The sequence below is a fragment of the Sinocyclocheilus anshuiensis genome, unplaced genomic scaffold, assembly GCF_001515605.1.
Source record: "Sinocyclocheilus anshuiensis isolate Anshui unplaced genomic scaffold, SAMN03320099.WGS_v1.1 scaffold940, whole genome shotgun sequence".
Taxonomy (NCBI): Eukaryota; Metazoa; Chordata; class Actinopteri; order Cypriniformes; family Cyprinidae; genus Sinocyclocheilus; species Sinocyclocheilus anshuiensis.
The window spans coordinates 37647-50200 of NW_015549620.1; the positions used below are offsets into that span (position 1 = coordinate 37647).

General features: G+C 34.4%; 2 protein-coding genes across 2 annotated transcripts; one reads left to right on the top strand and one right to left on the bottom strand.

Moving 5' to 3' along the window:
- The first annotated feature begins 3995 nt into the window (after positions 1-3995).
- LOC107659379 (complement C1q-like protein 2) lies at positions 3996-5505 on the top strand. The gene is made up of 4 exons (XM_016448292.1): positions 3996-4240; positions 4390-4452; positions 4551-4682; positions 4770-5505. The coding sequence occupies exons 1-4, from the start codon at positions 4072-4074 to the stop codon at positions 5045-5047; spliced, it is 642 nt and encodes a 213-aa protein (XP_016303778.1). The 5' UTR covers positions 3996-4071; the 3' UTR covers positions 5048-5505.
- A 655-nt stretch (positions 5506-6160) lies between these two features.
- LOC107659349 (heterogeneous nuclear ribonucleoprotein C-like) lies at positions 6161-9823 on the bottom strand. The gene is made up of 8 exons (XM_016448265.1): positions 9674-9823; positions 8211-8332; positions 7706-7971; positions 7130-7202; positions 6969-7022; positions 6722-6891; positions 6410-6523; positions 6161-6165 (listed from the first exon to the last, which is right to left on the bottom strand). The coding sequence occupies exons 2-8, from the start codon at positions 8213-8215 to the stop codon at positions 6161-6163; spliced, it is 687 nt and encodes a 228-aa protein (XP_016303751.1). The 5' UTR covers positions 8216-8332; positions 9674-9823.
- Between the last annotated feature and the right edge of the window lie 2731 nt (positions 9824-12554).

Here is a 12554-nt window from a genome sequence, read left to right on the forward strand (position 1 = left end):
ATGGTTCTGTGCATGTTTTAAGGATAGTGTCAGTATGCTTGCAGTCTTTTAACAAAATGCCTTAATTGCAAGAAACCAGGATTCATTTTCAACAACACATTTATCTCACCCTTGTAGGTGTCTGAATGTATGGCTGAATTTGAGGATTGTGTCTGCGTTCTGCCATCTTTTCCTGGATGAATGTCAGATAAAACTCTTTTCCACAGTCAACTCTGACCTGGTCCCATAGTCCATAGGAAAGCACAGCAGGTCTGAGGATGAATCACAGACAAACATAAAACATAACCTTTAAACATAAACAACAATAGTCTAAGCCATTGATTCTCAAAGTGTGGTACGAGTACCACTAGTGGTACTCATGCTCCCTCTAGTGGTACGCAGAAGAATCACGAAATTAAATATAAATTAATGTTAAAACACAATATATTTCAATTTAATCTTTATTTGAGTAAAGTTTTTTTTTTTTTACATTTTAAGTACAGTACCGTTTTAATTTTAAAAAAAAAGTATTTACCTGTTTGTAAGCACTGTGCAGTGTTAATGTTCAAACTGTGTATTTACAAAGTTAAAGTGGCTGACAACAATAAATATTCTTTTTAGGAATAAAACTGCCTCATTTTTGAACTGTGCATAGCTGTAGATGAATAATTAGGCCTACTACGCTACTGTATTTTAATGTTGGTCATTATGGTGGTACTTGGAGAGCCAAATATTTTCTGAGGTGGTACTTGGTATAAAAAGTTTGAGAATCACTGGTCTAAGCCATAGATCCCCAAAATCACAATTAAAAAAACATTTTAGAAAAAATATAAAAATGAAGAAACTGTTTTAATCAATATTTACAAGATATTACAACAGAAAGGTTTTCAAAGAATTTGCCAAATTAATTATTACATTACAAATCTAGGTTGTAATTTTCACAGTTCAGTACCGGTCAGCTGACCCTTCCCTTGGTCACTAACATCACTATTCTGATCTGTAAAAACTGACCCGTACTGAACTGTTAAAGTTTTCACATATCAGAATAGGGATGTACATGACTCAGGGAAGGGTCAGCTGACCCGTAGTGAACTGTGAAAGTTTTAGCCAAGTACGCAAGGAAAGGTACAACAACCAAAACTTTATTGTCAAACAAAGTGTACAATTGTATATGTGTATGTGCTCATTTACCTAATGAATTAGAAACCGTTATTCACAGGAACAGCACCGAATGACATTATTATAGGCTACAAAAAACGGGGGGCAGAGCAAAGATAAACACTGCCACACGATAAAATGCGATTGTGAACGTTTTCACAAATCGAGCTCGATCTAAAACAATGTTTTTGTATTCCAGCAGTCTGCGTGTTTATTGGTAATAGACGTTAAACATGAAGAACGCCTTTCTTTCACATTCCTTACTAGCGGACTTACCAAGGGATTTACGGACAAGAGCTTTGCTGTGAAAAAATTGTCAGATCAAGCTGGTGAAGATGACACCGGTTTCATTCCTCTAAGTGTCCAACGAAACGAAAAGTCGCTACGAAAAAAAACCTGATTTCGGCCCGAAGGACAGCGTCACCTCTATTCACAAATCATGGAGAATGATATTCGGTATTATTTGCATGTCTATGACAGCGCGCTGCGTATTTATAGCCAAAAGAAATCTGAATATCAAACCGCAAACTATCTTTACTGCGGTGATGAGAGACAAAGTACCATCCCTGCCTCCACCCAAGCAGTCTCTCTCTACAGTGCAAATGGTCTTTTGACAGCCTCACCAGACTTAAACAGAACCCTTCATCATTCACAAATGTTAAAAACGTTTTTATCTCAAATCTACGGTGGCCGAGAGAGCTCAACGTGCTGCAAATGAAAAAAAAAAAACACATGCAAATAGAAAAAACACCAGCAAATTAAGAAAACATCTTCATCAGTACTGTTTGTTGTTTGTTTTAATACAGTAATTGACTGATTCAATTTTGATAGTTAAAATTATTACAAATTCAGGTTTTCGTCACCTCCGTCAGATGTGTCAACTCTGTCAGTTCTGTCACCTCCGTCAGTTGAATATTTTGATAATATTTCATTATGATATTTTATATTTGTTGTGGAATTGTTGGTCACATGTGAAAGTGTAATCTGTCTGCTAACACGAGAATGTGTTTTGAAATGTTAATAACATCTTGAATGCTGTTAAAGATAAAGCTGAAATTTTATTACACAGTCAAAGGTAAAAAAGCCCATTTTGTTAAAAAAGAGAAAAGTTGGGAGGTTGTATCAAAGCATAGCTCAGTAGCTTAGTACATATAAGATACATAAATGTAGTTTCATTTGTCTGAGTACAAGGTTTTATTTTTTCAATTTTGCACCGTTTTGTCCCACTTCTCAAGAATGACTGAAATACAGAAACGCACTGCAAATAATCAACACAATGGTTTTACAAAACTTTTTAATATTTGTACTTTAACTTATATAGAGTATTTGAAGATAGATTACTTTTACTGCTAGAAAACCTAATTGTAATCAATAAATTAACTTTTATTTTTATAACAAAATCTGCCTCCTGGGGCACTGATTTATGACTTTGAGCCAACAGACCACGGAGTCTCTTCTGTCCAATTGTAAGTATTTTAATATGCTCATAATTTAGGTCAGATTCGACTTATTTGTAATGATTAATAATAGGTCTGCATGGAGTTAATAATTCAATAATGCATTTATTATGCTAAAAATGTACGTTTAGTGTAGGGTAGAGTGGGGACGGTTGCAACATGGCTGATTTCTTCAATCAGGAATGAGCTACAGTGATGATATTCATACTACACATGCTCAATCAGCCCCTCATCCTTCCTGGATGAAATCAGGCACATGTGACCATTCCTTCTACAAATAATAATTTTCATGGTAAAAAAGTATTTTTTTTAATCATCAGATTTTTTGTCATACTAAGTTGTTTGCGTGAAGCATTGTAAAAACATATGATTTATATCTGTGTTTTCTTAGCTTCTAATAGGCATAGTTAGCATGTGTCAAAGATATTCAAGCTAATATACCAAGTTTTGTCACGGCTGTCAGTGTGGGGACAATTGCAACACGTTGTTGCAACTGTCCCAACATGCTGTCCCTTACCACAACATTGATGTAAAAGCTTGCCATAACATTACATAATTGTAATTTTATGTATTAATAAAGAACCCCTTTCAATAGTTAGGCATTTTTCCTTTTTTATTTAAGTAAAAGTGGACTCATTTCAAAAGTGATCTCAAGTCAGTTCCATAAAATGGTAGATTTGTCTAATCTGAATTTTTTTTAAAAGTAAGACTGATTACCACTGTTAACTGCTAGTTGGTCAAACTAGCTCTTAAGACAGTCTTAAGATAGTGGATATGTTTATGCAATGGCCTCAGTTCAGTAACCTTTCACATAAGCCTATGTTAACAGAAGTAGGCTATTATTACATTTCAGTGTCTTGACTCTGATTAAATTAATATTTTGTAGTTCAAATGTATTGTAATAATTAACCAAGACATGGTTGTTACTTGAAAATGTTTTTTTCCCCCCATTTACTATTCTTTGGTTTTTATACAGCCAATTTAACTTATTAAAGATCATGTCTATGCACAAATAAAATAAAGAAATTGCAAAATTATATTTAAGAATTGTTTTAATTACATTTTAATGAATGTTGCAACCGTCCTGTTGTGGGGTCAGTTGCAACATTTGACTTTGTCTATTCAAGAATAAATTGTATGTATATAATCATATTTGCACGTGTTACAGCAATGTGGGTGAGTAGCTGACTGATGTGGCTTTATTGTATTATAATTCTGGCTTTCTAATGCAAAGAGTCTCTGAGAAACTAAAGCAAATGCAAAAAGTGTTGCAACCGTCCCCACTCTCCCCTCCTCATGTCTACATCTGACTTGTCCTAATGGATTACTAAAATAAACAAAACCCTTACATCAGTCTAAAGTACAAATGTTTTCGAACTTATGCAACCTTAATACAAAGTTTCAAAGCTTTTGTAACAGCGTTTGCAATTCAAAGCTGAATTGTGGAATAATTACAGGAGTAATTTGAGTACTGACGATGGTGGTGTTACAAATGGTACTGCTGCTCTGTGCTGGGAGCTCACTTGCAGATGATTTATTTTCACCAAATGTAAACATTATTGCTGAGCTCGAGAAACTGAAAAACATGGAAGAAAGGATACAAAAATTAGAAGAAGCACTGGCCAAAGTATTGCGTGAGAATGAAGGTGGAAAAGTGGTCGCATTTCTTATTTTTTTAATATGTCATTATGGAAAAATCATTACAATTTATGAACTATTTTAAAGAATTTACAACTTAAATCGGTTTAAATTCTTTGTTTAGTAACATTATCACATCAATGTATATTCCTAACAGCTTTGAAAACCCTAGAACAAGATTCACAAAATAAGATGGAATTTTTCCAAAAAGAGAATGAAGGCAAGTAAAATTCACTTTGTTCCCATATACATTTTAATGTTTTAAATGACATTTTATTTTATTATATATTTCAAACCAGTCCATTCGTTTATTCACAGCCAAAAAGGTTGCCTTTTCTGCTGGACTTCTGGAATCTGGAACAGGATACACTGGGCCCATTGATACTCCGAAAACTCTGGTCTACAAAAAAGTCTTCAGTAATATTGGAGGTGCCTATGACCCAAATACTGGTAAGTTCTTTAAAGAGAATATCATGACAAATGCAGAATCCTCTTCATATATATTTTCTGTGGCTACGTTGTACATGTGCATTGCAGGTGTTTTCACAGCACCAGTGAAAGGAGCCTATTACTTAAGATTTTACGGTCATAGTCATGGTGGAACAACAATGGCAGTCAGTCTCTTGAAGAATGGTGAAACCCAGTGCTCTCTGCATTCTTGGAAGCCTACCGCCAATGGTAATGCCAGCAATGGTGTTGTTCTCACACTGGAGACCGGTGATCAAATTTCTACACAACTTTGGCAGAACACCTGGGTTTATGATGATCCAGCAAGTTATACCAGTTTCGGCGGTTTTCTGATTTTCCCCCTGTGAATGTCTAAATCTTTTATGACCCATATCCAGTGCAGGATGCAATATGAAATAATTATTTTAATGGAACGTAATTGTTCCTGTGTAAGTAAACTAAATTTTAGTAAATAATAGGCACAGATAAAGGGAGATCATTGCTTTTTAGTTACAATGTTTAAGTCTAAACAAAACAAAAAAACAACGATGAAAAAGAGTAAAGGAGCTGCTAAGCTCAAATGATTTTTTATGAACGAGAGTAGTACTTTCCATATTTCTAGCATATCAAATGCTGAACATTTAATTAAATAAACCAAATATGACTGAATTGTTTCACTTTCATTTTTACCCCCATGTGGTCAGACACCAGAAAAGAAGCAGAAAGTTAATAAGTGAAAATCAGACATTTAAAGCTCATAGTGTGCCGTGACATGGTAAAATAGTAATCATACTTAACATCAAATTCATGTTATTGGCGATATGAATGAAAAAGAATTAAAAACTAAATTAAAGACTAAACTAAAAACAATCTGTCCTCGCTACTAATATTTTAAAAAAATCACTGACATTCAAGATTTACCAGTGTTATCAAGCCTTCATGAGTGTTATGTTTGCAAAACTAAAAAAAAAAAATGTCTTTTAATATTTTACTGAAATTTTCCTGTAGAATTATTCTGAAACAGGGTCATATAAAATACAGGTAAATAAAAACAGATGTTTCCTGGAAGCTTTTCGGCTCTCTGTAATAAAGAAGCCACTCAAGTTTCCCCCTTCTAAAATACAAATTTTATCTTTGTTCACAGAAAAAAAATATCCCATAAGACACTTGGGGCAAACGGGGATCAGGCCAGTTTCATTCTGAGAATACATAATGGACATATTCTGCTAGTGAAATATAAAAACCCCCTCAGGTTCAAGTCAGAATGATTAAGAATAACTGGAGAATGTAATCATTTCTGTTGTTTGAAAACAGACCTTTTGTTTTTTATCATGGTTGAGGGACATTTCAAAAGCCTGAAAAGATGTCATGCTAACATTAAAAATAAACTGACATCAGTGAAACTGATGTAACTGTAGTGTCAGTTATTATAAGATTGCAGGCATCTACATCATAACAGACAAATTTTCTCAAGTCTGGCTTCAACCTTTCAAAAACAATAGTAATAATATAAATTCAATTCATAATTCTGTTTGACTGATTTTTTGACTGATCTTTTTTACTTTTTTATGACAACGTAGTTAAAGACATATTAGGAATAAGTTTAGGCATAATGGTATTTTAAATAATTTATAAAATTCTTTGGATTACTGATTATTGTCTGGGCCCATTTTGACATTGTCTGGTGACCCTGCTACAAAAACCCTGGGGGAATCCATGAAGAATGTTACCAGATTTCCTGTTGTGGTCTTTCTCCATCCTGTCCAGACTCTCCAGAAGATAGTCAACTTTGTGTTTGATTTGAGCAAGCTCTCTCTTAATAGTTTGGAGGTCATCTGCTTTCACTGAAAGAAAAAAAACCCTGAACGCATGTACTGACAACTGACAAGCCAACCAAGGTCAAAAATGTAAAATGAGAAAAGGAAGGCTAATAATGACAATGCAGACAAAAAATCAATCAATATTTTTTTAATGCATTTGTCACTGGCAGATTAAAATGAACCCCTCTAGAGAGGGAGAATTAAAAAAAAAAAGGCACTGACGGGTTTGAGAAGATGTCCGTTGGCTGCTCTTGGATGAAGTGGAAAAGCTGGACTTGGTGCGGCGGCTGGTTCCCCCACTCACACTGACCCGTGGATGTTTGGAAGGGATCACAGCCCGTAATAGAGGTGGTGGTGGTGGAGGGGGCACACGGGAAGGGTATGAATACATTCTGCACAAAACAAGCAGATTGAAAAGTCAGCACACATTTCTAAATCCACACTGGCACACTGTTTGTGCAGATCTTACCTGTCATAATAATCTCTCTGGAAATCATAATCAAGTTCGAAAGTAGAACTACAGCTGGAGAGATTTTAGAAAATGATTAAAACTTTTGGCAACAAAACAATTGGTAATTGAAACAAAACAATAAAATGGGTGAAAATACATCAGAAGACATTTTTCCCTACCTGTACATATCTCCAGCTGATCGCTTTGTTGTTTTTGACCTGTGAGGTTTGGGCTCTCCTGCCAAATTAATATCTGATGGAAAGACAAGGTAATTGTTCAATTAGGAGGGAAAAATATAAGATAGTCTAAGATTTTTTTTTTATGTCCTCACCGAGCACCTGTCCAACAATATATGTGTGTGTGTGTGTGTGTGTGTGTATGTATGTACATAATATATATGTATATCTATGTATATGTATATACACTGCCGTTCAAAAGTATGGGATCAGTAAGATTTTTTTATGTTTTTTAAAGAAGTCTCTCCTGCTCATCATGGCTGCATTTATTTCATCAGAAATACAGAAAAAAAACTAATATTGTGAAATATTCTTGCAATTTAAAATAATGGTTTTCGATTTTAATATACTTTAATATAATTTAAATATAATTTATTGCTGTGATCAAAGTTGAATTTTCTGCATCATTACTCCAGTCTTCAGTGTCCCATGATCCTTCAGAAATCTGCTGATTTGCTGCTCAAGAAACATTGCTTATTATTATTAAAGTTAAAAACACTTTTGCTGCTTAATCCTCACCGAGCACCTGTCCAACAATCATCCGGCCGTCCTCTCCTCCTACAGCTGCCCGTGCGTTCCTCTCGTTGGCGTACTGGACGAAGGCATAGCCCTTGTGCAAAGAGCAGCCAACAGTCTTGCCGTATTTGCTAAAAATGGCTTCAACATCTGCCTTGGTAACCAGTACAGTGTTCAGGTTCCCGATGAAGACCCTTGAGTTCAGTGACCGTGGGTCGGTCTTATTTGTGACGTTGCTGGCCAACAGCTGACTAGTGCTGGGAGGACGACTAGGGCAGGAATAGGAAGGAAGAAGCATTAGCATATTTCCAAAGGGAAAGCTAGTAAAATTGAGCATATTCCACTTTATGATAACTAGTATAGTGTTTTGTGCTGCTTGATGCTAATTTGTGGATGGTCTAGTTAGATTATCAACCCAAAAATGGCAATACTATTGCTAAATCATTTATACACAGAAACCACACACAATATTTGACACGGAAATAAAGTGTTGATGACTGTGACTCACTCCATGGCGTCAGTGCAGGGCAGTTGTCTGTTTGTCAATGTGAGCAGGCCGAAGTGTAGATTGTCCTTAGGCAAAATGACAATTTCAGCACTCAACCAGTGAGCGGCACTTCCAATAGCTTCCTGTGGTGGTAACGTGACTTAAATTGACTTAAATTGACAATTGACTTTAAATATAATTTATTGCTGTGATCAAAGTTGAATTTTCTGCATCATTACTCCAGTCTTCAGTGTCCCATGATCCTTCAGAAATCATCCTAATATGCTGATTTAATTTCAATATTGGAAACAATTTTGCTGCTTCATATTTTTTTGGAAACTGTGATACTTTTTTCAGGATTATTTGATGAATAAAACGTCAAAAAGAACAGCATTCATTCAAAATAGAAATCTTTTGTAACATACACTACAGTTCAAAAGTTTGGGGTCAGTACTTTGTTTTTCTTTTTTGAAAGAAATTAATGCTTTTATTCTGCAAGGATGTGTTAAATTGTTAAAAAGCGATAATAAAGACTTATATTGTTAGAAAAGATTTCTATTTTAAATAAACGCTGTTCTTTTTAACTTTATTCATCAAATAATCCTGCAAAAGTATCACAGGTTCCAATATCTATATATTTAAGCAGCAAAACTGTTTCAAACACTGATAATAAATCTGTATATTAGAATGATTTCTGAAGGATCATGTGACACTGACTGTAGTAATGGCTGATGAAAATTCAGCTTTGCTATCACAGAAATAAATTATATTTTGAAGTATATTAAAATATAAAAAAAATATTTTAAATGGTAATAATATTTTACAATATTACGTTTTTTTCTGTATTTTTGGTCAAATAAATGCAGCCTTGATGAATGGAAGACTTCTTTAAAACACATTAAAAATCGTATTGATCTCAAAACAGTATATATGTGTGTATATGTGTATGTATGTATGTATGTATATATATATATATTTTTTTTTTTTTTATATATATTTTTAACTAAATGTAAACAACTAAATATTGCAAATCATTCGTCTTCATTGTGTAAAAAATGTATGCAACACACTACAGCTATGATACAATATCATTAAAACTTTAACTTTGACCTAAAAATAGCCAGCGCGACCAGAGAGCTGCAGTGATGTTTAGGTTTGGGTTTATTATGTGCTTGTGGCCGCAATATCTCAACGAACAATACAATATAATTTAAATGTTCCCATTTAATCCGCAACAACGCGGTTTGATTTCTTTTCATAGAAATCATTGATGCAAGGCACTGCGACTCAAGAAAACCCAACACACGCGCAGAGATTTATGAAATGTGATGGAAAATCCTCGAAGTAGACAGAGGACAGACCGCACTGCAGAGAGCCTTGCTCGGCCTAGACACTCAGAGGGCGGCGGTAACGGGTCTTCGAATAAATGCGCGAAAAATAAGCAAAGGTCATTGTTGAAGAAAAAAAATACAAAAACTACTCACCGAATATTTAAAATGCGTTATTTAGGAAGGATCAATAATATTTCACTGGCTGCAAAAATGTAACGACTGTGAATTCGCAGTCGATCTGCTACGACATAAAAGCTGACCACACATTTTTCCATGTTAAAAGTCATCGGTTTTATTTTTGTTATAAGCCCTTCTCATGTAAACCACGTAACGCTGACCTGCCTACTGTTTTTGAAAAAAAAAAAAAAATCCAAACTCTATATTAAGTTTACTGTTTTAACGAGTGATTTTAAATCGCCGCTGTGCCAACTGAAAAATGTGTGAAGGCTTGTATTTTGAAAGAAGCATGACCTTTCGAGTTGCGTCGCGCGCCGTTCACACATACAGACTTATTAGGGATATGTAAACCTACTGTTTCCATCCAAAGATGCGAATTTAACTTATGCGCAAAACTGGAATATCGCATAAAACATTTGCGAATAACGCACCGTTTCCATCCAACGAGTCAAAGAGAACAAATTGTCACTTCCTGATAAACTGGCATTAAATATCTCTAAGAAAAATAGGAAAAGCCACTGAATATAATAATTTTCATTTGTAATTACTTGCGCTTCAGAGAGAGCAGACGTAACACAATAAATGAGGTCATTGCTTTTAGATGTGGATGCCTGCTGTTTGGTTGTTCATGTAAGACAGTAATTATACAGAAATACTTTGATGACAGACTTTCCTCAGGCATTTCAGAACCACCCAAACAACATATAGATACGTTAACGAAATCGGTCCGCTGGTAAGTCAAGTTATCCCGTCTCATAGCGCAGTCACATGACTTTTTCAATGCGCACGGTGGAATTTATTCGGTAAATGTGTTTCCATTGTAGTTTATGCGCATTTTTTCTTATCGAATAAAAAGTTTATCCTACTCAATTGTGCGCATTTTTAGAATTTATGCGCATCTTGGCGTTTCCATCCAGCGGTTTTTTATGCGACAATCCAAACTGCGCATATAAATGACTGTCAATAGTATTATAACGCTATTTATAACTATCATATGGACAATAATTTGTTGGGCTCCCCGGTTGTCTTGTTTTTCTTAAGATTTTCCCTGTAATACCTAAACATCTTCTACAGGTTTTTCCTTTCAAGTTACCTTTGCTTGGCCACTGGGGTAGCCTATTAGAGATTAAAGTCTCTAAAAGTATTTTCTTGTAAAGTTGATCACTGGCCTAAAGACCTTGAACCACTGGGACATACCTTTCTGTGAAGCTGCTTCGAAACTATGTATTATGAAAAGCTTATGACTTAAACATGACTCCTGTGATGAACCGTTTTCCTCTTTTTTTGTAGTGCTCGAAATGACGGTCATAAAAAGCAACACTATGAATTTGACTGAAAATCAAACGGGCCAGGAGGATTTAAACAAATTATTTATGCAAATTACAAGTTCATTAGTTCATTATAATTGTATCTTATACGATTGATCTGCGTTTGAAAAATCTCAGATATAGCAAGGAAGATTTGCAGTGGTTCTCAATATTTTTTCCTTTACATTTTGTTTACAAAATAAATACTGCTCCACAAACTTTAATGTTTAATTCTTGAACAACCACTGTTCAAAGAAAGCACAAAAAAAAAAATCTTTCTGTAGCTTCATTTCATTTTTAAGCTCTTAGGAGGAGCTTCAGTCCAAATAAAAACAGCATAATCCTAATACTAGAGAAAACAGCACAAATGCAATATCATTCACACTTTACAGCAAGGTCAGCTGCATTAGTTAGCATGAACAATTAACACTTCTACAGCATTTATTAGTAAATTAGATACCTTTAAAATCAAAAGTTCTCTTTTAACATTAGAAACTGTAATCTAACATGAACGAACAATGTACAATTTTATTACCTAACATGATAAATGTTATAAAATATATTGCTCATTATGTCAAAGTCAAAGTCAAAGTCACTTTTATTGTCACATCACCACAGCACACGTGCCTTGGTGAGTGAAATTCTTGGGAGCGTGCTCCAGACAGTGCAGAAACAATTTACATATAAACATACAGACATCAACAGATGACAATGTGCAATGCTCGCAACACGGCTGCCATGCTCGGCGCCATCTTGAACCAATATTATGATGCATTAACTAATGTTAAAGTTAATGTGGCCTTATCGTAAAGTCTATTTTAGATTTTTATCATATGCTAAAGATAGGTTTTATGCTAATTATTTAAAAGTCGACTGTACATGACATGTCCCTTATTAGGCTATTTTGGGTTGTCTGTGGAAATAAAATATATAATAGAAATACATTATGTGTAATTTATTTCCTGTATAAGCATAAGATGCACAAATCGTGAAAGAGAATACAATTATCTGTGTGACCATCCATACAACTAATTAAATAGCACTAATTATGATTACATACTGTATGATGGCCTTAAGTTAATTACACAGAAAATAATTCCTCCTGTATTTACAGTAAATGAAGGCACTTGAAATAAGGCACTTGGTCAGAAACAGACGGACAGATTTTTTTACTGCAAAATTCGTACTTGTTGTCTGAACTGAACTGAAAGAACACAATATTAGGCAGCGTGGGATAACTCAGATAAAAAAAAAAAATAATAATTATTTAAAAAAAAAAGGGAAAAAAATGCATGCCAGTAACAGGACATTTTGAGCTGACAAGTGAGAATGAGAAAATGAACACTAACAGAAATGAATGCTTGTAATTCCAGTGACAATTAGGGTTATAATCCCCCCCAAAAAAAGGAAGAAAAAAAATATATCCAATGTTTCCATTCATTTAAAAGTATTTTGTCATATACAATATAAACCTTTGCATCAAATACCAATTAAATTTAGACACCCTTTGAAAGAGTAAGAATTGAAGATGATTTTTACAGGTTTTTAAT

What these genes read in the sequence shown, in the direction of transcription:
- LOC107659379 (XM_016448292.1), top strand. Translation starts at nt 4,072, where the DNA reads ATGGTGGTGTTACAAATGGTACTGCTGCTCTGTGCTGGGAGCTCACTT. An exon ending in TTTCCAAAAAGAGAATGAAG is followed by an intron (nt 4,453 to 4,550) that starts GCAAGTAAAATT and finishes GTTTATTCACAG; the next exon opens with CCAAAAAGGTTGCCTTTTCT. An exon ending in TGCCTATGACCCAAATACTG is followed by an intron (nt 4,683 to 4,769) that starts GTAAGTTCTTTA and finishes TGTGCATTGCAG; the next exon opens with GTGTTTTCACAGCACCAGTG.
- LOC107659349 (XM_016448265.1), bottom strand. An exon ending in CAGAGAGATTATTATGACAG is followed by an intron (nt 6,892 to 6,968) that starts GTAAGATCTGCA and finishes TGTTTTGTGCAG; the next exon opens with AATGTATTCATACCCTTCCC. An exon ending in ACGGACATCTTCTCAAACCC is followed by an intron (nt 6,524 to 6,721) that starts GTCAGTGCCTTT and finishes TTTTTCTTTCAG; the next exon opens with TGAAAGCAGATGACCTCCAA.